We start from the raw sequence: 25,795 nt of genomic DNA, 5'->3' as shown, positions 1-25,795 counted from the left end.
TCGGGGTGCTGCGAGAAAGGGACAGGTGTGTGGGGGTGCTGTATGGGTCGACAGGTGTGTGGGGATGCTGTGCGGATAGGACAGGTGTGTGGGGGTGCTGCGTGGATGGGTCAGGTGTGTGGGAACATTGCATAGATGGGACAGGTGTATGGGGGTGGTGTGTCGATGGGACAGGTGTATGGGGGTGGTGTGTCGATGGGACAGGTGTATGGGGGCGGTGTGTCGATGGGACAGGTGTATGTGGGCGGTGTGTCGATGGGACAGGTGTATGGGGGTGGTGTGTCGATGGGACAGGTGTATGGGGGTGGTGTGTCGATGGGACAGATGTATGGGGGTGGTGTGTCGATGGGACAGGTGTATGGGGTGATGTGTCGGTGGGACAGTGTATGGGGATGGTGTGTCGATGGGACAGATGATTTAAACTTTGCACATGGGATTTACAGGGGGTTTTTTTATTTTATTTTTTAAAGTTGCTTCAAATTACCCAAACTTTAACTATTTTCCATTTTATGCACTCCAAATTTAACTGAAAAAATGTATTTAAATGAAGAAGAAAAAAAGGAAAAATAAATAAAATTTCTCTTTAGAATTTTTTTTTTTTTTTTTTAAATGTAATAATCAGCCAGTTTTCTTTGGGACAGTAACAGACGTTTATACTGTTTCCAATGGTTATTTGTAGTTTTTTGGGGTATAGGCCGATTACCACATATTTTTTTAATTTACTGCGGGTTTTTGCTGGAAAGATTATTGCACCAGGTTTTTTTTTTTTACTGGATAACATGAGAATCGGGAATATGCATGCCACGATAATTGAAAAATGAGAGCAAATGCGGCATTAATTTTTGCAGCAAAAGCCTTGCGCTTAATTGAATAAGCCCCTTGGTATCTCTTTTGCACACTAAAACAATAAAGTCCACAAAATTGTACTTTTCCCTTCAGCAATATATTTTATATACATTATTGCTATTATCATAATCATATGTAGAAAACAAACTGTATGGATGCAGCACCTACTTGTATATATCCTGCTGAATATCTAGGAGATCATAAGCCATAGCCTGAAAGGTGAGTTCATGCAGGAGGGGAGACACTGGGTCATAGCCACGATCCACAATGAGAAGCTGGGAGCGGGATTTGTCTGGGCCCTGGGATGGGAGAGAATAAGGTGAACATGCAGGGATAGAAGCTGCATTCAGAGACGGGGAAAACACAGACACTACAAGAACATGATGCACAGAGCTAAAGAGACAGGAGGAAAAACAAAGACATAGAGACTACAGGAACATGATGCACAGAGCTAAAGAGACGGGGAAAACACAGACACTACAAGAACATGATGTACAGAGATAAAGAGACAGGAGGAAAACACAGAGATAAAGAGACAGCGGGAAAACACAGAGACAGAGCTAAAGAGACAGGAGGAAGACACAGAGACAGAGCTAAAGAGACAGGAGGAAGACACAGAGACAGAGCTAAAGAGACAGGAGGAAGACACAGAGACAGAGCTAAAGAGACAGGAGGAAGACACAGACACAGAGACTACAAGAACATGATGTACAGAGATAAAGAGATAGGAGGAAGACACAGACACAGAGATAAAGAGACAGCGGGAAAACACAGAGACAGAGCTAAAGAGACAGGAGGAAGACACAGAGACTAAAGCAACATGATGTACAGAGATAAAGAGACAGGGGAAACACAGACACAGAGCTAAAGAGACAGGAGGAAAACACACAGACACAGAGACTAAAGGAACATGATGCACAGAGATAAAGAGAAAGGAGGAAAATAGACACAGTGACTAAAGGAACGTGATGTACAGAGAAAGAGACAGGAGGAAAACACAGACACAGTGACTAAAGGAACATGATGTACAGAGCTAAAGAGACAGGAGGAAAAAACAAAAAAAGAGAGAGACTACAGGCACATGAAAGGATTACGTACAGGAAAAACATTGGATAGAGGGCTGGAGAAACAAGCCAGATGTAATATGGGGCCATGGAGACCAATTACATTTTTTCAAATACACTCTATGTCAGCTGGACAGCTGATGAGCACTGCATGCCCACTGCTGCCAGGATGTATCTAACTCGTATCTCAATCAAGAGATAAAAATAGAATTAATGACAGACATCTCACCTCTCCCATGCTGGGGTTATCTGCTTTAAATGCATTTAGCCGGTCTTGCACCATGTGAGCGAGCGTTGTGTTGTCCTCGTAGCCACTGGTATGAAAGAAAATGGATAACCATGGTAGGTTAATTTCTTAGGGAAAAAATAAGATTTTACTTACCGGTAAATCTATTTCTCGTAGTCCGTAGTGGATGCTGGGGACTCAGTAAGGACCATGGGGAATAGACGGGCTCCGCAGGAGACATGGGCACTTTAAGAAAGAATTTAGATTCTGGTGTGCTCTGGCTCCTCCCTCTACGTCCCTCCTCCAGACCTCCGTTAGAGAAACTGTGCCCGGAAGAGCTGACAGTACAAGGAAAGGATTTTGGTAATCCAGGGCAAGATTCATACCAGCCACACCAATCACACCGTATAACTTGAGATAAACATACCCAGTCAACAGTATGAACAACAACAGAGCAACAGGTCCAACCCTGATGCAACCATAACATAACCCTTATTGAAGCAATAACTATATACAAGCATTGCAGAAGAAGTCCGCACTTGGGACGGGCGCCCAGCATCCACTACGGACTACGAGAAATAGATTTACCGGTAAGTAAAATCTTATTTTCTCTAACGTCCTAGTGGATGCTGGGGACTCCGTAAGGACCATGGGGATTTATACCAAAGCTCCCAAACAGGCGGGAGAGTGCGGATGACTCTGCAGCACCGATTGAGCAAACACAAGGTCCTCCTCAGCCAGGGTATCAAACTTGTAGAACTTTGCAAAAGTGTTTGAACCTGACCAAGTAGCCGCTCGGCAAAGCTGTAATGCCTAGACCCCTCGGGCAGCCGTCCAAGAAGAGACCACCTTCCCAGTGGAATGGGCCTTAACTGATTTTGGCAGCGGCAATCCAGCCGCAGAATGAGCCTGCTGAATCGTGTTACAGATCCAGCGAGCAATAGTTTGCTTTGAAGCAGGAGCACCAAGCTTGTTGGAAGCATACAGGATAAACAAAGACTCTGTTTTCCTGACCCTAGCCGTTCTGGCTACATAAACCTTCAAAACCCTGACCACATCAAGCAACTCGGAATCCTCCAAGTCAGTAGTAGCCACAGGCACCACAATAGGTTGGTTTATATGAAAGGATGAAAACACTTTCGGCAGAAATTGTGGACGGGTCCGCAATTCTGCTCTATCCGCATGGAAAACCAGATAGGGGCTTTTATGTGACAAAGCCGCCAACTCTGACACACGCCAAGCCGAAGCCAAGGCTAATAGCATGACCACCTTCCACGTGAGATATTTCAACTCCACCGTTTTGAGTGGTTCAAACAAGTGGGATTTCAGGAAACTCAACATCACGTTAAGATCCCAAGGTGCCACTGGAGGCACAAAAGGGGGCTGAATATGCAGCACTCCCTTTACAAACGTCTGAACGTCAAGTAGAGAAGTCAACTCCTTTTGAAAGAAAATGGATAGGGACGAAATCTGGACCTTAATGGAACCCAATTTTAGGCCCAAATTCACTCCTGACTGTAGGAAGTGAAGGAAACGGCCCAGCTGCGAATTCCTCCGTAGGGGCATTCCTGGCCTCACACCAAGCAACATATTTTCGCCATATACGGTGATAATGTTGAGCTGTCACGTCCTTCCTAGCCTTTATCAGCGTAGGAATGACCTCCTCCGGAATGCCTTTCTCCGCTAGGATCCGGCGTTCAACCGCCATGCCGTCAAACGCAGCCGCGGTAAGTCTTGGAACAGACAGGGCCCCTGTTGCAACCAGTCCTGTCTTAGAGGAAGAGGCCACGGTTCCTCTGTGAGCATTTCTTGCAGAACTGGATACCAAGTCCTTCGTGGCCAATCTGGAACAATGAGTATCGTTCTCACTCCTCTTTTACTTATTATTCTCAGCACCTTGGGTATGAGAGGAAGAGGAGGAAATACATAGACCGACTGGAACACCCACGGTGTCACCAGGGCGTCTACAGCTATCGCCTGAGGGTCTCTTGACCTGGCGCAATACCTCTGTAATTTTTTGTTGAGGCGGGATGCCATCATGTCCACCTGTGGCAGTTCCCACCGGCATGCAGTCTGTGCGAAGACTTCCTGATGAAGTCCCCACTCTCCCGGGTGGAGGTCGTGTCCCGGGATGAACACTGCTGACAGTGCGCTTACGTGATTTTCCGCCCAGCGAAGAATTCTGGCGGCTTCCGCCATCGCTTCCCTGCTCCTTGTGCCGCCTTGTCAGTTTACATGAGCCACTGCAGTGATGGTGTCTGACTGAATCAGAACCGGTTGGTCGCGAAGCAGGGTCTCCGCTTGACGTAGAGCGTTGTATACGGCCCTTAGTTCCAGGATGTTGATGTGAAGGCAAGTCTCCTGACTTGACCACAGACCTTGGAAATTTCTGCCCTGTGTGACTGCTCCCCACCCTCAGAGGCTTGCATCCGTGGTCACCAGGACCCAGTCCTGAATGCCGAATCTGCGGCAGTCGAGAAGGCGAGCACTCTGCAGCCACCACAGGAGAGACACCCTGGCCCTGGGGGATAGGGTGATTAACCGATGCATCTGAAGATGTGATCCGGACCACTTGTCCAGTAAGTCCCATTGAAAGGTCCTCGCATGGAACCTGCCGAAGGGAATGGCCTCGTATGATGCCACCATCCTTCCCAGGACTCGAGTGCAGTGATGCACGGACAACTGTTTTGGTTTTAATAGGTTCCTGACCAGTGTCATGAGCTCCTGAGCTCTCTCTATCGGGAGATAAACCCTTTTCTGGTTTATGTCTAGAATCATGCCTAGGAAAGGCAGACGAGCCGTAGGAACCAACTGCGACTTTGGAATATTTAGAATCCAGCCGTGTTGCCGTTACACTTCCAGAGAAAGTGCTACGCTGATCAGCAACTGCTCTCTTGATCCCGCTTTTATGAGGAGATCGTCCAAGTATGGGATAATTGCGATCCCTTGCTTCCGCAGGAGTACCATCATTTCCGCCATTACCTTGGTAAATATTCTCGGTGCCGTGGAGAGACCAAACGGCAACGTCTGAAATTGGTAATGACAATCCTGTACCACAAATCTGAGGTACGCCTGATGAGGTGGATAAATGGGGACATGAAGGTATGCATCCTTCATGTCCAGAGACACCATAAAATCTCCCCCTTCCAGGCTTGCGACGACCGCTCTCAGCGATTCCATCTTGAACTTGAACCTTTTCAGGTATATGTTCAGGGATTTTAAATTCAATATGGGTCTGACCGAACCGTCCGGTTTTCGGGACTACAACATGGTCGAATAATAACCCCCTCCATGTTGAAGGAGGGAACCTTGACCACCACCTGTTGAAGATACAATTTGTGAATTGCAGTTAACACTATTTCCCTCTCGTGGGAGGAAGCCGGCAGGGCCGTCGGTGAGGGGGCATCTCCTCGAAGTCCAGCTTGTATCCCTGAGACACAATATCTATTGCCCAGGGATCCAACAGGGAGTGAACCCACTTGTGGCTGAAATTTCGAAGGCGTGCCCCCACCGGGCCTAGCTCCGCCTGTGGAGCCCCAGCGACATGCAGTGGATTTTGTAGAGGCCGGGGAGGACTTCTGTTCCTGGGAACTAGCTGTGTCGTGCAGCTTCTTTCCTCTGCCCCTGCTTCTGGCAAGAAAGGACGCACCTCGGACTTTCTTGTTTCTTTGTGATCGAAAGGACTGCATTTGATAATGTCGTGCTTTCCTAGGCTGTGCGGGAATATAAGGCAAAAGATCAGAATTACCAGCCATAGCTGTGGAGACCAGGTCCGAGATCCCTTCTCCACATAATCCTCAGCCTTGTAAGGTAAACCTTCCATATGCCTCTTAAGTCGGCATCACCTGTCCATTGCATGTTCCACAGGACACGTCAAGCAGAAATCGACATAGCGTTGACTCTAGAACCCAGGAGACTAATGTCTCTTTGGGAATGTTTTATATATATATCTAAGACAGCATCTTTTATTTATATATATATATATATATATATATATATATATATATATATATATATATATATATATATATATATATATATACATACATACATACATACATACATACATACATACATACTAGGGTCTCAATCTCTGCTGATAAGGTATCTGTCCACGCTGCTACAGCGCTATAAACCCATGCCGACACAATCGCCGGTCTGAGTAGTGTACCAGACTGTGTGTAAATGGACTTCAAAGTACTTTTACTGCATGCTATCTGCAGGATCCCTGAGGATAGCTGTTAAGTCATCGCTACCTTTTGGGCAAACGTGACACCCTAGGGGAAGATTCCCATCGTATCCTGGCCCTAGTAGGGAAAGGATACTCCCTGAGAATTCTTTGTGGGAAACTGCAGTCTCTTGTCTGGAGATTCCCGCTCTTTTTCTTCATGAGAGGAGGGAAATTTACCTCAGCTTTCTTCCCCTTAAACATGTGTACCCTTGTGTCAGGGACAGATGAGTCATCAGTGATATGCAAAACATTTCTCTGACGTCCTAAGTGGATGCTGGGACTCCGTAAGGACCATGGGGAATAGCGGCTCCGCAGGAGACTGGGCACCACTAAAGAAAGCTTTAGGACTACCTGGTGTGCACTGGCTCCTCCCACTATGACCCTCCTCCAGACCTCAGTTAGAATCTTGTGCCCGGCTGAGCTGGATGCACACTAGGGGCTCTCCTGAGCTCCTAGAAAAGAAAGTATACTTTTAGGTTTTTTTATTTTCAGTGAGATCTGCTGGCAACAGACTCACTGCTACGAGGGACTAAGGGGAGAAGAGGCGAACCTACCTGCTTGCAGCTAGCTTGGGCTTCTTAGGCTACTGGACACCATTAGCTCCAGAGGGATCGAACACAGGCCCAGCCTCGGTTGTCCGGTCCCGGAGCCGCGCCGCCGTCCCCCTTACAGAGCCAGAAGCAAGAAGATGGTCCTGGAAATCGGCAGCAGAAGACTTCGGTCTTCAACAAGGTAGCGCACAGCACTGCAGCTGTGCGCAATTGCTCCTCATGCACACCTCACACTCCGGTCACTGATGGGTGCAGGGCGTGGGGGGGGGCGCCCTGAGCAGCAATATTAAACACCTTGCTGGCATAAAACTCACATAATATAGTATTAGAGGCTATATATGTGAAAAATACCCCTGCCAGATATCCATAAAAAAACGGGAGAAGTCCGCCGAAAAAGGGGCGGGGCTATCTCCCTCAGCACACTGGCGCCATTTTTCCCTCACAGCTCCGCTGGAAGGATCGCTCCCAGGCTCTCCCCTGCAGTTTCAAGACTACAAAGGGTAAAAAAGAGAGGGGGGGGGGCACTAAATTTAGACGCAGTAGTATACATATAAGCAGCTATAAGGGAAAATCACTCAGTTATAGTGTTAATCCCTGTGATATAGCACTCTGGTGTGTGCTGGCATACTCTCCCTCTGTCTCCCCAAAGGGCTTTGTGGGGTCCTGTCCTCTGTCAGAGCATTCCCTGTGTGTGTGCGGTGTGTCGGTACGGCTGTGTCGACATGTTTGATGAGGAGGCTTAAGTGGAGGCGGAGCAGATGCCGATAAATGTGATGTCACCCCCTGCGAGGCCGACACCTGAGTGGATGGACTTGTGGAAGGAATTACGTGAAAGTGTCAACTCCTTACATAAAAGGTTTGACGACATAGCAGATGTGGGACAGCCGGCTTCTCAGCTCGTGCCTGCCCAACTGTCTCAAAAGCCATCAGGGGCTCTAAAACGCCCGCTACCTCAGATGGCAGACACAGATGACGACACGGATACTGAATCCAGTGTCGACGACGATGAGACTAATGTAACTTCCAATAGGGCCACACGTTACATGATTGAGGCAATGAAAAATGTGTTGCACATTTCTGATGTTACCCCAGGTACCACAAAAAAAGGGTATTATGTTTGGGGAGAAAAAACTACCAGTGGTTTTTTCCCCCATCTGATGAATTAAATGAGGTGTGTGAAGAAGCGTGGGCTTCCCCCGATAAGAAACTGGTAATTTCTAAAAAGTTACTAATGGCGTACCCTTTCCCGCCAGAGGATAGGTCACGTTGGGAAACATCCCCTAGGGTGGATAAAGCGCTCACACGCCTGTCAAAGAAGGTGACACTACCGTCTCCGGCCGCCCTGAAGGAGCCTTCTGATAGGAAGCAGGAGGCTATCCTGAAGTCTGTATATACACACTCAGGTATTATTTTAAGACCGGCTATTGCTTCAGCATGGATGTGCAGTGCTGCAGCTGCGTGGTCAGATTCCCTGTCGGAAAATATTGATACCCTTGACAGGGACACTGTATTGCTAACCATAGAGCATATAAAAGACGCAGTCTTATACATGAGAGATGCACAGAGGGATATTTGCCGGCTGGCATCTAAAATAAAGTGCAATGTCCATTTCTGCCAGGAGAGGGTTATGGACTCGGCAGTGGACAGGGGATGCAGATTCTAAAAGGCATATGGAAGTTTTGCCTTATAAAGGTGAGGAGTTGTTTGGGGATGGTCTCTCGGACCTTGTTTCCACAGCGACAGCTGGGAAGTCAGCTTTTTTACCCCATGTTCCCTCACAACCAAAGAAAGCACCGTATTATCAGGTACAGTCCTTTCGGCCCCAAAAAGGCAAGCGGGTTAAAGGCGCGTCCTTTCTGCCCAGAGGCAGAGGTAGAGGGAAAAAGCTGCAGCATACAGCCAGTTCCCAGGAACAAAAGTCCTCCCCCGTTTCCTCTAAGTCCACCGCATGACGCTGGGGCTCCACAGGCGGAGCCAGGTACGGTGGGGGCCCGTCTCAAGAACTTCAGCAATCAGTGGGCTCGCTCACGGGTAGATCCCTGGATTCTTCAAGTGGTATCTCAGGGGTACAAGCTGGAATTCGAGACGTCGCCCCCTCGCCGTTTCCTCAAATCTGCCTTGCCAACAACTCCCTCAGACAGGGAGGCTGTGCTAGAGGCAATTCACAAGCTGTATTCCCAGCAGGTGATAGTCAAGGTGCCCCTCCTTCAACAAGGACGGGGTTACTATTCCACAATGTTTGTGGTACCGAAACCGGACGGTTCGGTGAGACCCATTTTAAATTTGAAATCCTTGAACACTTATATAAAAAAATTCAAGTTCAAGATGGAATCGCTCAGGGCGGTTATTTCAAGCCTGGACGAGGGGGATTACATGGTATCACTGGACATCAAGGATGCTTACCTGCATGTCCCCATTTACCATCCTCACTAGGAGTACCTCAGATTTGTGGTACAGGATTATCATTACCAATTCCAGACGTTGCCGTTTGGTCTGTCCACGGCACCGAGGGTATTTACCAAGGTAATGGCCGAAATGATGATACTCCTTCGAAAAAAGGGAGTTTTAATTATCCCGTACTTGGACGATCTCCTGATAAAGGCGAGGTCCAGGGAGCAGTTGTTGGTCGGGGTAGCACTATCTCGGGAGGTGCTACAACAGCACGGGTTGGATTCTAAATATTCCAAAGTCACAGCTGGTCCCTACGACACGTCTACTGTTCCTGGGGATGGTTCTGGACACAGAACAGAAAAAAGTGTTTCTCCCGGAGGAGAAAGCCAAGGAGCTGTCATCTCTTGTCAGAGGCCTCCTGAAACCAAAACAGGTGTCGGTGCATCACTGCACGCGAGTCCTGGGAAAAATAGTAGCTTCCTACGAAGCAATTCCATTCGGCAGGTTCCATGCAAGGACCTTTCAGTGGGACCTCTTGGACAAGTGGCCCGGATCGCATCTTCAGATGCATCGGCTGATAACCCTGTCTCCAAGTACCAGGGTGTCTCTGCTGTGGTGGCTGCAGAGTGCTCATCTTCAAGAGGGCCGCAGATTCGGCATACAGGACTGGGTCCTGGTGACCACGGATGCCAGCCTTCGAGGCTGGGGGGCAGTCACACAGGGAAGAAACTTCCAGGGACTATGGTCAAGTCAGGAGACTTCCCTACACATAAATGTTCTGGAACTGAGGGCCATTTACAATGCCCTAAGTCAGGCAAGACCCCTGCTTCAAAACCAGCCGGTACTGATTCAGTCAGACAACATCACGGCAGTCGCCCATGTAAACCGACAGGGCGGCACAAGAAGCAGGATGGCGATGGCAGAAGCCACAAGGATTCTCCGATGGGCGGAAAATCACGTGTTAGCACTGTCAGCAGTGTTCATTCCGGGAGTGGACAACTGGGAAGCAGACTTCCTCAGCAGGCACGACCTCCACCCGGGAGAGTGGGGACTTCATCCAGAAGTCTTCCAGCTGATTGTAAACCGTTGGGAACGGCCACAGGTGGACATGATGGCGTCCCGCCTAAACAAAAAGCTAGAAAGATATTGCGCCAGGTCGGGAGACCCTCAGGCAATAGCTGTGGACGTTCTAGTGACACCGTGGGTGTACCAGTCGGTTTATGTGTTCCCTCCTCTTCCTCTCATACCCAAGGTACTGAGGATAATAAGAAAAAAAGAGGAGTAAGAACTATACTCATTGTTCCGGATTGGCCAAGAAGAGCTTGGTACCCGGAACTTCAAGAACTGATCTCAGAGGACCCATGGCCTCTACCGCTCAGACAGGACCTGCTGCAGCAGGGGCCCTGTCTGTTCCAAGACTTACCGCGGCTGCGTTTGACGGCATGGCGGTTGAACGCCGGATCCTGAAGGAAAAGGGCATTCCGGAGGAAGTCATCCCTACGCTGATTAAAGCTAGGAAAGAAGTGACCGCAAACCATTATCACCGCATATGGCGAAAATATGTTGCGTGGTGTGAGGCCAGGAAGGCCCCAACGGAGGAATTTCAGCTGGGCCGTTTTCTGCACTTCCTACAGTCAGGGGTGACTATGGGCCTAAAATTGGGTTCCATTAAGGTCCAGATTTCGGCTCTGTCGATTTTCTTCCAGAAAGAACTGGCTTCACTGCCTGAAGTTCAGACATTTGTTAAGGGAGTGCTGCATATTCAGCCCCCTTTTGTGCCTCCAGTGGCACCTTGGGATCTCAACGTGGTGTTGGATTTCCTAAAGTCGCATTGGTTTGAGCCACTTAAAACCGTGGATTTGAAATATCTCACGTGGAAAGTGGTCATGCTGTTGGCCTTGGCTTCGGCCAGGCGTGTGTCAGAATTGGCGGCTTTGTCATGTAAAAGCCCTTATCTGATTTTCCATATGGATAGGGCAGAATTGAGGACTCGTCCCCAGTTTCTCCCTAAGGTGGTATCGGCTTTTCATTTGAACCAACCTATTGTAGTGCCTGCGGCTACTAAAGACTTGGAGGATTCCAAGTTGTTGGACGTAGTCAGGGCCCTGAAAATTTATGTTTCCAGGACAGCTAGTGTCAGGAAAACGGACTCGCTATTTATCCTGTATGCACCCAACAAGCTGGGTGATCCTGCTTCAAAGCAGACTATTGCTCGCTGGATCTGTAGTACGATTCAGCTTGCACATTCTGCGGCTGGACTGCCGCATCCTAGATCAGTGAAAGCCCATTCCACGAGGAAGGTGGGCTCTTCTTGGGCGGCTGCCCGAGGGGTCTCGGCTTTACAACTATGCCGAGCAGCTACTTGGTCGGGGTCAAACACATTTGCTAAATTCTACAAGTTTGATACCCTGGCTGAGGAGGACCTAGAGTTTGCTCATTCGGTGCTGCAGAGTCATCCGCACTCTACCGCCCGTTTGGGAGCTTTGGTATAATCCCCATGGTCCTTACGGAGTCCCAGCATCCACTTAGGACGTCAGAGAAAATAAGATTTTACTCACCGGTAAATCTATTTCTCGTAGTCCGTAGTGGATGCTGGGCGCCCATCCCAAGTGCGGATTGTCTGCAATACTTGTATATAGTTATTGTTTAACTAAAGGGTTATTGTTGAGCCATCTGTTGAGAGGCTCAGTTATATTTCATACTGTTAACTGGGTATAGTATCACGAGTTATACGGTGTGATTGGTGTGGCTGGTATGAGTCTTACCCGGGATTCAAAATCCTTCCTTATTGTGTCAGCTCTTCCGGGCACAGTATCCTAACTGAGGTCTGGAGGAGGGTCATAGTGGGAGGAGCCAGTGCACACAAGGTAGTCCTAAAGCTTTCTTTAGTTGTGCCCAGTCTCCTGCGGAGCCGCTATTCCCCATGGTCCTTACGGAGTCCCAGCATCCACTACGGACTACGAGAAATAGATTTACCGGTGAGTAAAATCTTATTTTTTTATTACAATAATCATATATTGAATACTTTCCTGCCATTTTGGCTGTAACTTTGCATTATCGTAGTCGACACTGGAGTCAGACTCCGTGTCGATATCAGTGTCTATTATTTTGGATAGTGATCATTGAGAGACTCTGAAGGTCTCTGCGACATAGGGACAGACATGGGTAGATTCCCTGTCTGTTCTCTAATCTTTTGTGCAATAAATTTACCTTAGCACTTAATTTCACATATCCAAACAGGTGTCGGCGTTGTCGACGGAGACACCACTTACACACACATTTGCTCTATCTCCTCCTTAGGGGAGCCTTTTACCTCAGACATGTCGACACACCACACACTCAGGGAATGCTCATCTGAAGACAATTCCCCCACAAGGCCCTTTGGAAAGACAGAGAGAGAGTATGCCAGCACACACCCCAGCGTTATAAACCCAGGAATAACACAGTAACTTAATGTTAACCCAGTAGCTGCTGTTTATATTGATTTTTGCGCCTAATTATGTGCCCCCCCTCTCTTTTTACCCTCTTCTACCGTGTATCTGCAGGGGAGAGCCTGGGGAGCTTCCTCTCAGCGGAGCTGTGGAGAAAAAATGGCGCAGGTGAGTGCTGAGGAAGAAGCCCCGCCCCCTGGACGGCAGGCTTCTGTCCCGCTTAAATATACATTTTCTTGGCGGGGGCTCATACATATATACAGTGCCCAACTGTATATATGTGTACTTTTGCCAAAAGAGGTCCATATGCTGCCCAGGGCGTCCCCCCCTGCGCCCTTACAGTGACCGGAGTATATGAGGTGTGTTGGAGCAATGGCGCACAGCTGCAGTGCTGTGCGTTACCTCAGTGAAGAACGGAGTCTTCTGCCGCCAATTTCGAAGTCTTCTTGCTTCTCATACTCACCCGGCTTCTGTCTTCCGGCTCTGCGAGGGGGACGGTGGCGCGGCTCTGGGATCGGATGACGAGGGTGAGATCCTGTGTACGATCCCTCTGGAGCTAATGGTGTCCAGTAGCCTAAGAAGCAGGACCTATCTTCAGAGAGTAGGGCTGCTTCTCTCCCCTCTGTCCCACGATGCAGGGAGTCTGTTGCCAGCAGAGCTCCCTGAAAATAAAAAACCTAACAAAATACTTTCTCACAGCAAACTCAGGAGAGCTCACTGAACAGCACCCAGCTCGTCCTGGCACAGTCTCAAACTGAGGTCTGGAGGAGGGACATAGAGGGAGGAGCCAGAGCACACCAGAATCTAAATTCTTTCTTAAAGTGCCCATGTCTCCTGCGGAGCCCGTCTATTCCCCATGGTCCTTACGGAGTCCCCAGCATCCACTAGGACGTTAGAGAAAACTGAGATACTGCTTGAGAACAATAACAGAAAAGCACACATTGGGAACGGTCTGCATCTAGAGTGACGGCCAATGAAGATGAGGCCAGGGAGACTGATAAAAGTACTGCAACCAATGTCCCCACTATAGAAGTCACAGAATGTGGCCGTTACCTGCGGTATCGGACGGCTGGGTATTCCTTCAGTGTCTCACATAATGTGGCAATCTGTTCCGCTAACTTTTCCAGGCATCTGCTACGTTCTGTCTTTTCTACCTTGCTGAAAAGGGTGTGAAACGAGTCCTTTGCATCCGAGCAGTAGACCTGGAGGAGCAGAGTGTGTGTCAGGAAGGTCCTACACTAGGGTGTGCTTTGGGAATTTACAAAGGACTAATCTGGTTACAACATAACATTATCTTAAACCAAATATAATGTTTAATAGAACAATAAATCAAGACAGACGGAAAGACTAGTCAATCTATTGTGTGCATAATATTCAAAAGTATAATACATACTGTATACAGTCAGAAAACTCATCAACAATATTACATAAACAGAAAATAACAAAAAATTAAGTTGCAATATAAATCCTGCACTGGATGGACGTATAACAGTGGTTCCCAAAACTTTTTTGAACCACGGCGCCCTAGAGTATTAGAATTTTTCAACTCTAGACGTTTTGGGCTTTTTTTTTTTTTGCAAAGCGGCAGCTTTAAAAAGCGCTTGGAGCAGAAAATTTAAAGTGCCGCTAACATTCATTGTAGAGCACGCTGGGCTTTACACTGAATATTAGCGCCGCTTTAAATTTCCATTTCAAACCCGTTGAGAAACAGAGGCTAACACAAGCTGCCGCTTCATAAATAAAGCCCTTTGAACATGTCAACATTTTAATCATGCTGACATTAGGACAGTCAACACTGTGACTGTCGATATAATGACTACACACCATTAGAAATATATTTTCAGACATCTGAAAGCGTAACAAATAAAAACATGAACTTGTTCACAGCTTCTGTAGCATTGCTTGTACAGGTGAAACCATGACCAAGCTCACGTTGTCCTAGCTACAGTTCTCTGCTTGGAATGTACAGAGTGAGCAGAGAACACTGATGAAGTACATCCTGTCTCACGTCACACAGACAGCAGTGGAATACATGGACCCATCGCAGTACAATAGTGCACAGATTAAAGTATATTGTAGAGCAGCAGAGTCCTCCAAACATATGTTGCTCTAGTATGATAGCAATAAGCAGAAGTGCGTCTTACCTGGCATTCATAAGGCAGGAATGCCAAATTTATTTCCTTTAATGTTTTTATCACCTTTGGCACCCTGGATTTCCCCAGTTCATTAAAGAGTGCTTCTGGGCAAGCTGTGAAGAGAGGTTCATAGGTCATCCCTCTGTAATGACCACTTTATTTTCATGTACTCAAACTGCTAATGATCCCCTATGCCCAGGTATCTCATAGATCCTTAAATATAAATATTCAGCTCTGTCTCGGTTCTGGTCCCAGTATTCAAGTGCTGGAAACCTTTATATGGCTTATTTAAAGTTATCCCACCCCATATCCAGAGAAGCCTGAGTGTCTTAGGGATACATATACTAAGCAGTGATAAGAGCGGAGAAGTGAGCCAGTGGAGAAGTTGCCCATGGCAACCAATCAGCAAAGAAGTAACATCTATAATTTGCACACTATAAAATGATACAGAGCTGCTGATTGGTTGACGGGGAAATTTCTTCACTGGCTCACTTCTCCGCTCTTATCACTGCTGAGTAAATGTTCCCCTTAGAGAAGTAACGTAGGGGTCACCAAACTGGGGCCCTAACTGTTCTATTAACACGACAGCCTTGTGGAGCATTAAAACTACCATTTGTGATAAGTAGAAGCATTTTCAGACTACAGCTGTCGTGTCTCCACACATTGCCACAACTAGTGTCTGGTCAGATAGCCTGCTTTGAAGATTCATAGGGCTGTCATTTAAAACAATGGTAGGGGTAGAGTAAAGTTACCAAGGGGCAGACTTTGCAGCAAGTTGTACAGTGAGGGGTACAAATGAGAACCTATTTATGTCTGCGGCTGCCGAGCACGCAGTGCACACAATTGCTGCAAACACATGCTACCTGGCTCTGGCTACACTGCAGTGTGGAGTTAGGCGGTATCCGTTTGGATGGTCGACCATGTTAAGGTCAGCAGTCATTAGGTCGACCACTATTGGTGACATGGACAAATGGTTGGCACATGAAAATGGGCGACACGGGACAGGTTGACACATGAAAAGGTCAACATGGCTTTTAAAAATAAATAGATTTTTAACTTTTTCATACTTTACCATCCACGTGGACTACAATTGGGAACGGTAGCCCAATTGCCTGCAGCATGGAAAGTGAAGCGAGCCATGCAAGGGGACGCCGGTGCATTAATCGGGGTTCCTGGTCATGTTACGGTAAAAATGACACCAAAAACAGTTAGAAAATATCCATGTCGACCTTTTCATGTGTTGACATGTCACGCGTCAACCATATTCATGTGTCGACTATTAATCCATGTCGACCATGTCTATGGCAACCAATAGTGGTCAACCTAATGAATGTCGATCCTAACATGGTCGACCATTCATACCAGAACAGAGTTGGGCTAGGTCACACCACCTTCCCATCAGCAAACATTTATCTGTTGTCCATTCTACCCCTGTAGCAAACAAGTTTTGTACAGGCGCAAGTTTTGCATCCTGTAGTTGGATATGCACCTTAGAGATGAGGGTCACTAATTGAGGTAGATCATCATCATAAAGAATGAGACTGTTTCCTACTTGTAATGCTCTCCACTCTCCCCTCAATAGTCTGGTGAAAATACATCTATTATTAAAGCTAATAACATTTATTAAAGGCTAATCAAAGCTAATAACAAATGGGTCCCAGCACATCTTGCCACATGCACTATATAGTTCCAGTGGAAGAAACCATATTCATGTGAATGCAGGCTATCACATCACTAAGGCCCAGCAGTGACATAATTCAGGAATGAGGCTGCAAGCGCCATGATGGCACTTCCTGCTCATGGCACAGTGAGGTCACCAGTTCCTAGTTCATCGATTGACTGAATACTGGCTCAGCCTCAGAAGGCCGTTTCACCTGTGTGTGAGCAGTCGGCTTAACATGAAACGAGATATTTCATCCAGTATACACAGAGGACAACCTATCCTGCACTAAACCAGACTACCCCACCTCTTTCCTTGTAAAACAAATCCATTGTAATATACAACCCCTCTAAAAAGGTGCTGACTGGTATATACCAGCCCTGTAATACTCACTGTCTGTGAAGAATATATGAACAGCTTTATACATAGGGGAACATAAATCTTTGAAGTCCGATACAAGAGCTTGGACAGACTGTGCAAGAAAAGAGAAGGCAATGATATGGTTAATATCCACAATGCAATCACCAAATATGTTTTCATGCCATATTAACAAGTGACAATGCATGTGACAGAGATATGCATCTGTAAAGGGTGATGTCCAAGTCATTAGGAGGATCATATTCTCCTGGCGTAGAATAGTTGAACAATGCAATTATTATTTTAGTCTGTTCTAAATGTAGCATCTGAGAAACCCGTCTAACTGGTCTGGGGCACTAGCATGGGGATACCGGCTGTATTCAGAGTAGGGGAATGGGTATGGGTGTTATTTCTATTTAAGTAACGACACCACAGTGTTTTTAGCTATGATATTATGGGAGTGAGAGACAGCCAGAGAACGCATGTCCCCGCTGTCCCCTTGCCTAATGTCATGCACTGAGCCATGCCTTATGATATTATGGTGCTTATTCCCCCACTAAAGGCGTAATGACGTACGCTACCGCTAGACAAATGTTGATAAATATGCTCTAGGAGGAAAGGAAATATTAAAATGAACGAAGGATGTGGCCCTAAAGAGCGACGATAGACTACACAGAATTCTCATAGATGGACAGTCCCACAAGGTGTGGCGCAGGTATGATCTTTGTTATGGGTGAGGCGGGTAATTTGGTACATTTACACACTCGGCAATGTCTTGGAGTCCCGTTTACTTTGTGGTTTGTAAAATAAAGTTTACAGGTAGTTTTGTTGGTCTGGACCTCCTGCCGGAACCCTGAGATTCAGTTACTGGCCGTGAAATGAACAGCATAAATGAAAGTGAAACTGGAACATAAAATGGATTTGTGTGAATTCTACACGAATACACAAATGGTCAGATGTCATACTAGCAATTAGCAGCACTCTCCACCAGTGGCGGCTTCAGATGTGGATCTGCAGCACAGTCAAACATTGAAAAAGGGAGAACCCCCCCCCCCTCCGCAAAATGCTGGACAACATCACTGGCCAGAACTCACTGGCAGTTGGAAAGGGACCCATATTTGTGCTGCTGCCCCACCTCTGGAGCCACCACTGCTCTGCACCCAGAGCCGGCCCTAACCAATATGATGCCCTAGGCAAGATATTGGCTGGTGCCCCCTAGCACCGCAGCTGGTTCCGCCTCTGACCTTGCACCTCTTTCCCAGCACCATCACCCCTCACCCATAGCAGTCCTTATTTTTGTGTTTTTACCCCCTATATTTTAAGTAGGAATAGTTTGCACATTTGGCGCACAGCCCAAAAAGGGGGGGTGTTTTTGCTGGCAAGGGGCATGGCCACACAATAGTACCCCCAATTCCAATTACGCCACACAGTACTGCAACTTTATTCACATTTGATCATGCGATAGTGTCCATAGTTCATATTACATCCCACACTTTACCTTATAAACGTTACTCCTCACAGTAGAGCCCCTTATTCACAATACATCACACTGAGTTGCTCCTTATTCACATTACACCACACCCTATTGCTCTTTATTTACATTAGATGACACAGTAGTGCCCTTTCTATACGCAATGCCACATAGTAGAGCACCTTATACACATAATGCCACACATTTGTAATGCATTTATACACATAATTCAACACAGTAATGCCCCTTACACATGAGACACATTATTAATGTCCTTATAAACATAATGCGCCTTACACATTGACAACCTTTATTAATGCCCTTTTACACATAATGTCTCTTACACATATGCCGTACATTATTAATGCCCTTATACACATAATGACACATAGTGCCCCCTACACATTTGCTGCATATTATTAGTGCCCCTATACACATAATGACACACATACAGTAGTACCCGTTACACATATGCCGCACATTATTAATGCCCTTATACACATAATGACACACATAGTGCCCCTTACACATATGTTGCACATTATTAACGCATTTTTACATCACCCACATAATGCTCCTTACACATATTCCGAACACTACTGCACAACCAACCCACTCACATGCACACAGCACTCACACTTCCACTAACACTGTGACCTCTGCCTCTGCTTGGATAAAGATGTGTCCTCAAAAATCTTGCCTCAATGCTAACGTCGGGGACCTTTTTTTTAATGAAAATGCATCTTATTTGCATCGCTATGTGGCTAGGATGCACAAGCAGCTTCTGTCGATTAAAATGATATGCAACATGCCTATATACCAGGCATTCCCAACCACGGTCCTCAAGGCACACTAACAGTGCAGATTTTAGTGATATCCAGGCTTCAGCACAGGTGACTTAATTAGTAGCACAGTTATTTTGATATAACCATCTGTGTTGCAGCCTGGATATCACTAAAATCTGCACTGTTGGTGTGCCTTGAGGACCGTGGTTAGGAATGCCTGCTATATACTGTGTGAGACTGTGGCTATATCTGCATATGAAATGCTACAAACAGAATATAGGCATGCTGCATAACATTTTAATCAGCAGAAGCTGCTGATGCCCCTAGGCATATCAAATGCGATAGGCAATTGCCTAGTTTGCCTATGTCTATGGCCGGCTCTGTCTGCACCCATCGCAATACAGTCCTGGGGAGACCCTCCAGTTCTCTTCAACCAAGTACTGGCAGTACGGCTGGTGTAATGGTTAGCACTATTGCCTCACAGCAGTGAGGTCATGGGTTGAATTCCCACCATGGCCCTAACTGTGTTGAGTTTGTATATCCACCCCATGCTTGCGCAGGTTTCCTCCAGATACTCCAGTTTCCTCCCACAATCCAAAAATATACTGGTAGGTTAATTGGCTCGGAAGAAGGGACTTCTGACTCGACCACCTTCCTTGGAAGGTTTCCCCTTGAGCGACTGGTCCCCAACCTCTTAGACTTCAATCCGTGGTTAGAAGGATCCAGTCCTAAACTCCAAACCTTCGGCCCTCCAGAAGGTGTGGTAGTTGTATCCATCAGAGGAGTGAAATCCTGTCTTTCAGAGACAGACGTATCCTCTGGTGCATGTGTAGGCGAGATCCAAGAGATCCAGTTGAAAGGAGCGAGCATGAAACCTTCCGTACTGCCGAGCCTCGTAGGAGGCAACCATCTTCCCCAGAAGGCGGATGCACTGATGAACCGACACCCTGGCAGGCTTTAAGACATCCTGAACCATGGTTTGAATCAACGCTTTCTCAACCGGTAGAAACACCCTCTGCACCTCCGTGTCGAGGATCATCCCCAGGAAAGACAGTCTCCTTGTTGGCTCCAGATGAGACTTTGGAAGGTTCAGAATCCAACCGTGCTCCTTGAGTAGATCCGTCGTGAGAGCAATGGATCTTAACAACTTCTCTCTGCACGATGCCTTGATCAGCAGATCGTCCAGATATGGAATTATGTTCACCCCCTGCTTGCGGAGGAGAACCATCATCTCTGCCATCACCTTGGTGAAGACCCTCGGTGCCGTGGGGAGACCGAACGGCAGCGACTGAAATGGATAGTGATCGTCTAACAGTGCAAACCTGAGATAAGCCTGATGCGGCGACCAAATGGGAATGTGGAGGTATGCATCCTTGATGTCCAGGGACACCAGGAACTCCCCCTCCGTCAGTCCTGAGATAACTGCCCTCAGATACTCCATCATGAATTTGAAGTCCCTGAGATAAGGGTTCAAAGATTTCAAGTTCAGAATTGGCCTTACTGAACCATCCGGCTACGGAACCACAAAAAGGTTCGAATAGTAACCTTTGGTCAACTGATGAGGTGGAACTGGAACAATGACCTTGGACACTATCAATTTTCGGATAGCATCCAGTAGAATAGCTCTGTCTGCTGGCAAAGCCGGCAAGCCTGATTTGAAGAATCTGTGAGGTGGGAGAGTTTGAAACTCCAGCCTGTACCCCCTGGGACACAATATCCTGTATCCAGGGCCAGACGACACCCAGACGTGGCTGAAATGCCGGAGTCTTGCTCCCACCTGACCTTCCTCCAGGCTTTGCGGTCCACCGTCATGCTGAGGACTTTGAGGTACCAGAAGCAGGCTTCTGGTCCTGGGAACCTGCGGAAGCAGGCTTTTTGGATTTGGCACGACCACCTCTAAAGAAGGTGTGAGAGGGCTTGTTCTTTCTAGGCCTACTGGGCCGAAAGGACTGTGACGTGTTGGGAGTAAAAGGCTTCTTCGTAGCCGGTGCAGCTGAGGGGAGAAAAGGAAACTTACCCGCTGTAGCCGTGGCAATCCACGCATCCAGCACCTCCCCAAACAGAGCCTGACCTGTATAGTGTAGGCTCTCCACACTTTTACTGGATTCCGCGTCCACAGACCATTGGCGCAGCCAGAGACCCCTGCGAACCGAGACGGACATGGAGGAGATCCCCACAGCCATGGAACCCAGATCCTTCATGGATTAATCATGTATGTTACGTAAAAATAAACCGTCACCTTTATCCATCGTAGTCAAGTCCTCCTGCAGAGTGATTGACCACTTTGCAATAGTTTTTGAAATCCATGCACAGGCAATAGTAGGCCGCAGTATAGCCCCTGAAGCCGTGTACATGGATTTGAGCATAGCATCCACTTTGCGATCTGCCGGGTCTTTCAACGCGGTAGATCCCGGGACTGGTCAGACCACCTGTTTTGACAGCCTAGAGACAGAGGCGTCAACTATAGGCGGAGACTCCCATTTTTTTCTATCATCTTCCGGGAAGGGAATAGCAACCAGAATCCTTCTAGGGATCTGGAATTTTTTCTCCGTGTTTTCCCAGGCTTTTTCAAATATAGTATTTAATTCCTTAGATGCCGGAAAGGTGAGAGGGGCTATCTTACTGTGTGTGAAAAAGGCCTCCTCCACCTGCTCAGGAGGTGTGTCAGAAATATGTAACACATCCCGCATGGCCTCAATCATCAACTTGACCCCCTTAGCAAGTAATGCCGACCCCCTCGACACATCCCCATCACCGTCTGCTGTGTCAGAATCGGTATCCGTGTCCTCCTGCATAATCTGGACAAAAGCACGTTTGTGAGAATGTACCGTAGATGGCCCAGAGGGAGCAGTATCAGACCATACTGCCATAGAGGACTGCAATACCTGAGTAGCATACGCAGTCCTTGCAACCCTTTCAGAAATCTGAGAAACAGCCCCCCTAAGAGAGGTTAACCAACTCTGGTTCTCTAGCTGGTATCTGCGCTACAACATTGCAATCCTGATTACATGGGATGGGATCTTCCTGAGAAGATAAATCCTCTGCAGCATGTGAGACAGCGCCTCTAGACATGTTCGCTTGTATACCCCACATACACACAGGGTACCGGGCAGACAGAGTCCCCCCCCACCAAGAATGGCAGAGAGGCACAGAGATTGGAGCCAACCCACACACAGCGCTATAAAGGTATAGGGAGACCCTTAACCAGCGCTGACTGGGGTGGTCATTCCAAGTTGTTCGCTTGCTAGCAGTTTTTAGCAGCCGTGCAGTGCAAACGCTATGCCGCCTCCCACTGGGAGTGTATTTTAGCTTAGCAGAAGTGCGAACTAAAGAATCGCAGAGCGGCTACAAAGTTTTTTTGTGCAGTTTTAGAGTAGCTCAAAACCTACTCAGCACTTGTGATCACTTCAGCCTATTCAGTCCCTGTTTTGATGTCACAAACACGTCCTGCGCTCGGCCAGCCACGCCTGCGCTTTTCTTGGCACGCCTGCGTTTTTTCGAACACTCTCTGACAACGGTCAGTTGACACCCAGAAACGCCCACTTCATGTCAATCACTCTGTGGCCACCAGTGCGATTGAAATGCTTCGCTAGATCCTGTGTGAAACTACATCGTTCGTTGCAATAGTACGACGCGCGTGCGCATTGCGCCGCATGCGCAGAAGTACAGTTTTTTTGCCTCATCACTGCACAGCGAATGAATGCAGCTAGCGATAAACTCGGAATGACCACCTGTGTCTCTTAATAGGTGACACAGTCTTTACACAGCCTCCCCTCCCTTCTACAACCCCCTGGTACCGTACAGATAGCTGGAGGTGCTCTGGAGGGACTACTCTTCCACTGGCAGCGTGTCTGCAGGCAGGAAAATGGCGCTGTACGCTGCTGGGTCTGCTCTGGGAAGCTCCGCCCCCCTTAATGGTGCTGTCTTCCCGCTCTTCCTAGATTATACTGGCCTGAGGATTTTGTGCTGGCTGAGATCCGTGGATCCAGACAGGCTTTCTGGTCAGTGTAGGGTTAAGGCGCCGGCTCAGAGCGCCCCACCTAAGTACCACTGCGCTCCTACCCGTTACCGCCATGTTCACATCGGTTCCCTGCTTGTTAGGGAGCCGATGACTCACTCGCCACACTTCAGCTCTGTAAGGGGGTGGCGGCATGCTGCTGGGGTGAGCGTTCCCCTGCGGCGGGGAGCAATCTATCCCATCTGGAGCTCAATGTCCAGTCAGCAGAGACAGTGGCTCAGACCCCGCAGGGCGGACACTGCTCCCCCACTCACTCCCTCGATGCAGGGAGGCTGTTGCCAGCAGCCTCCCTGTAAAAAAACAAACTCTAAAATAAATTTTTTGTAAAGAAGCTCTGTAGAGCTCCCCTAGCTGTGACCGGCTCCTCCGGGCACATTTTCTAAACAGAGTCTGGTAGGAGGGGCATAGAGGGAGGAGCCAGCCCACACTGTTAAACTCTTAAAGTGCCAATGGCCCCTGGTGAACCCGTCTATACCCCATGGTACTAATATGGACTCCAGCATCCTCCAGGACGTAAGAAAATCCGTTTTTGCTGGTGGGAAGGTACTAGAAATATGACACCCTTCTCCTGGAGTCTTTGTATTGCCTGGCGAAGGGAATCCTGACGTTCTTGTGAAACTGGTAAACCTGTTATAAAAAATCTTGGCGGAGGTTTTAACTGAAAATCGAGTTTGTAACCCTGCGTAATGATGTCTCTTACCCAGGCATTTGTGCAGTTTTCTAACCAAACTCGTTTGAATTTCAGTAAAACGAGCTCCCACCCTGGGAACCCCCAGAAGGGAGGGAAGCCCGTCATGCGGCGGGCTTAGCGGCAGGTTTAGGGTTCTGCTGCAAGGTTGATGTGGTTGCAGCGCGTCCACGCCCTCTGTTACCTCTGAAAGCGGTGGATCCTCCTCTGGTAAGTCCTCTGAATTTTGACAGAACTCGAAAGGACCGGAAAGACGGCTCACAAAAAGTCTTTCTGGGAGCTGGAGCTGCAGAAGGGAGATACGTCGACTTACCTCCCCGTGGCTTTGGAAATCAGAGTATCCAGTTCTTGACCAAACAGGAACTCGGCATTAAATGGTAGTGCTTCGACCACCTTCTTGGATTCTGCATCCGCTTGCCATTGTCTAAGCCATAGCGCTCGGCGTGCTGAAATCGACAAAGCAGATATCCTGGATCCAATGGTTCTTGCATCCTTGGATGCTTAACCCCAGTATACAGCAGATTCCCTGATATGTTCTGCCCGGACAATCAAATGATCTGTAGAGACCAGATTGTAAACCTGTCACCAATTGTTCTGCCCAGCCCTCTTTAGCCTTGTTAACCCAAACACCCACCAGGGTAGGGCAAATAAGTACTCCTGCAGCTGAGTAAATGGATTTTAAAGTATTTTCCAACCTGCAATCTGCCTGTTCCTTTAATGAGGTAGCACTATCCACCGGTAGGATAGTTTTCTTTGATAATCTAGAGCGAGGGATCCTCCCACTTAACTCTATTTTCCTCTGGAAAAGGATAAGCAAGTAAAATTCTGCGCGTAATTTGAATTTTTTTTTGTCAGGATGCCTCCACGCTAGTGCAAAATTATCATCTATTTCCGCAGAAACAGGAAAAGCAACAGCATTCCTTCATTTCTTAGCAAAAAAGGAAGGTTGCGGTGGATCCGGATCTGAATCCGTAATTTGTAAAACCTGACGTACTGCTTGTATCAGTGCGTCTAAACCCTCAGATTCAATTTCCGTGTCATCCTGAATTAATTCAGTGTCTGAATCTTGGATAGCCTCTCCCTCCTCTAAAGGAGACAAATCTTCATAGTCTGAATCTCATCAGATTGTAAAACTGCTGGTAATGGTCTCTTTTTTGAGACTATCTGTGCAGAAGAGGAGGTGGGGGATTTAGATGCCCCCATAGATCTCCGTAACGCTTCTACTGATTTGGCTAAACTCTGTGCCCACTCCGGTTTGGGCAAAGAAGCCTGGGATCTGGATGCTTCTCTGTCCTTATGAGAAGCAGCCAGTTCCTCTGACAGATCAGACATGACCCCAGACAATTGAACCAACCATGAAGGAGTGGGATCCTGTAGAACTGTAGGATTCTCCGCTGTGGAAGACGTCTCACAACTATCACAATATAAAGACGCTTCATTTTGCAGAGCACTTCTTACCAGCATAGAGCTTCTGTGAAGCCAGCCTTAGAAGAAGTGCCTCTGCTGGTCATATTGTGTATATATATATATAAATAAATCTTCCCTCCTTCTCTATACCCCCAGTATACTCCAGGTATACAATGATACCAGATCACCGGTGCCAGCTTCCAAGGTACGCTGCCACTGCTGGGGATAGACTCTGTGCCCTGCATCAAGCTGCATTATCCGGAGACTCTGCTAGTTAGAGCTCAGGGCTATACTTAACCTCTGCCATGCTGACCGGCTGGGCAGCGCTGCCTATACTTCTCGGACTGATGTCCCTGTGGCCAGAAACAATGGCTGCAGTTTAAAGAAACTGTGCCAGAGTCCCATCGGTAGCTCCCCCGTCGCAGATAGACAGGGACAGTAAGCTGCGGGTCTGTCCTCAGCTTGCAAAAATAATTTTCCTCTAGATAAGCCCAGAGAGAGGACCGGCATAGATGGTAGGAGCCAGTCACAATT

At 47.6% G+C, this 25,795-nt stretch overlaps 1 protein-coding gene across 2 annotated transcripts in view; it reads right to left on the bottom strand.

The window, feature by feature from the left end:
- Positions 1 to 25,795, bottom strand: part of STXBP2 (syntaxin binding protein 2) — a 97,343-nt gene that overhangs the window by 22,796 nt on the left and 48,752 nt on the right. For both annotated transcript variants that reach the window (XM_063931626.1, XM_063931627.1), the window contains exons 5-9: positions 16,929 to 17,007; positions 14,885 to 14,988; positions 13,794 to 13,942; positions 2,140 to 2,224; positions 1,015 to 1,145 (exon numbers count right to left, since the gene is read on the bottom strand). In XM_063931626.1, the coding sequence (XP_063787696.1) occupies positions 1,015 to 1,145; positions 2,140 to 2,224; positions 13,794 to 13,942; positions 14,885 to 14,988; positions 16,929 to 17,007 (548 nt within the window). The remainder of the gene's footprint in view (positions 1 to 1,014; positions 1,146 to 2,139; positions 2,225 to 13,793; positions 13,943 to 14,884; positions 14,989 to 16,928; positions 17,008 to 25,795) is intronic.

Source organism: Pseudophryne corroboree, chromosome 6 (genome assembly GCF_028390025.1).
Source record: "Pseudophryne corroboree isolate aPseCor3 chromosome 6, aPseCor3.hap2, whole genome shotgun sequence".
NCBI classification, from domain to species: Eukaryota; Metazoa; Chordata; class Amphibia; order Anura; family Myobatrachidae; genus Pseudophryne; species Pseudophryne corroboree.
The sequence above is the reverse complement of the archived record's forward strand: the minus strand, read 5'-3'. Positions and strand labels throughout refer to the sequence as shown.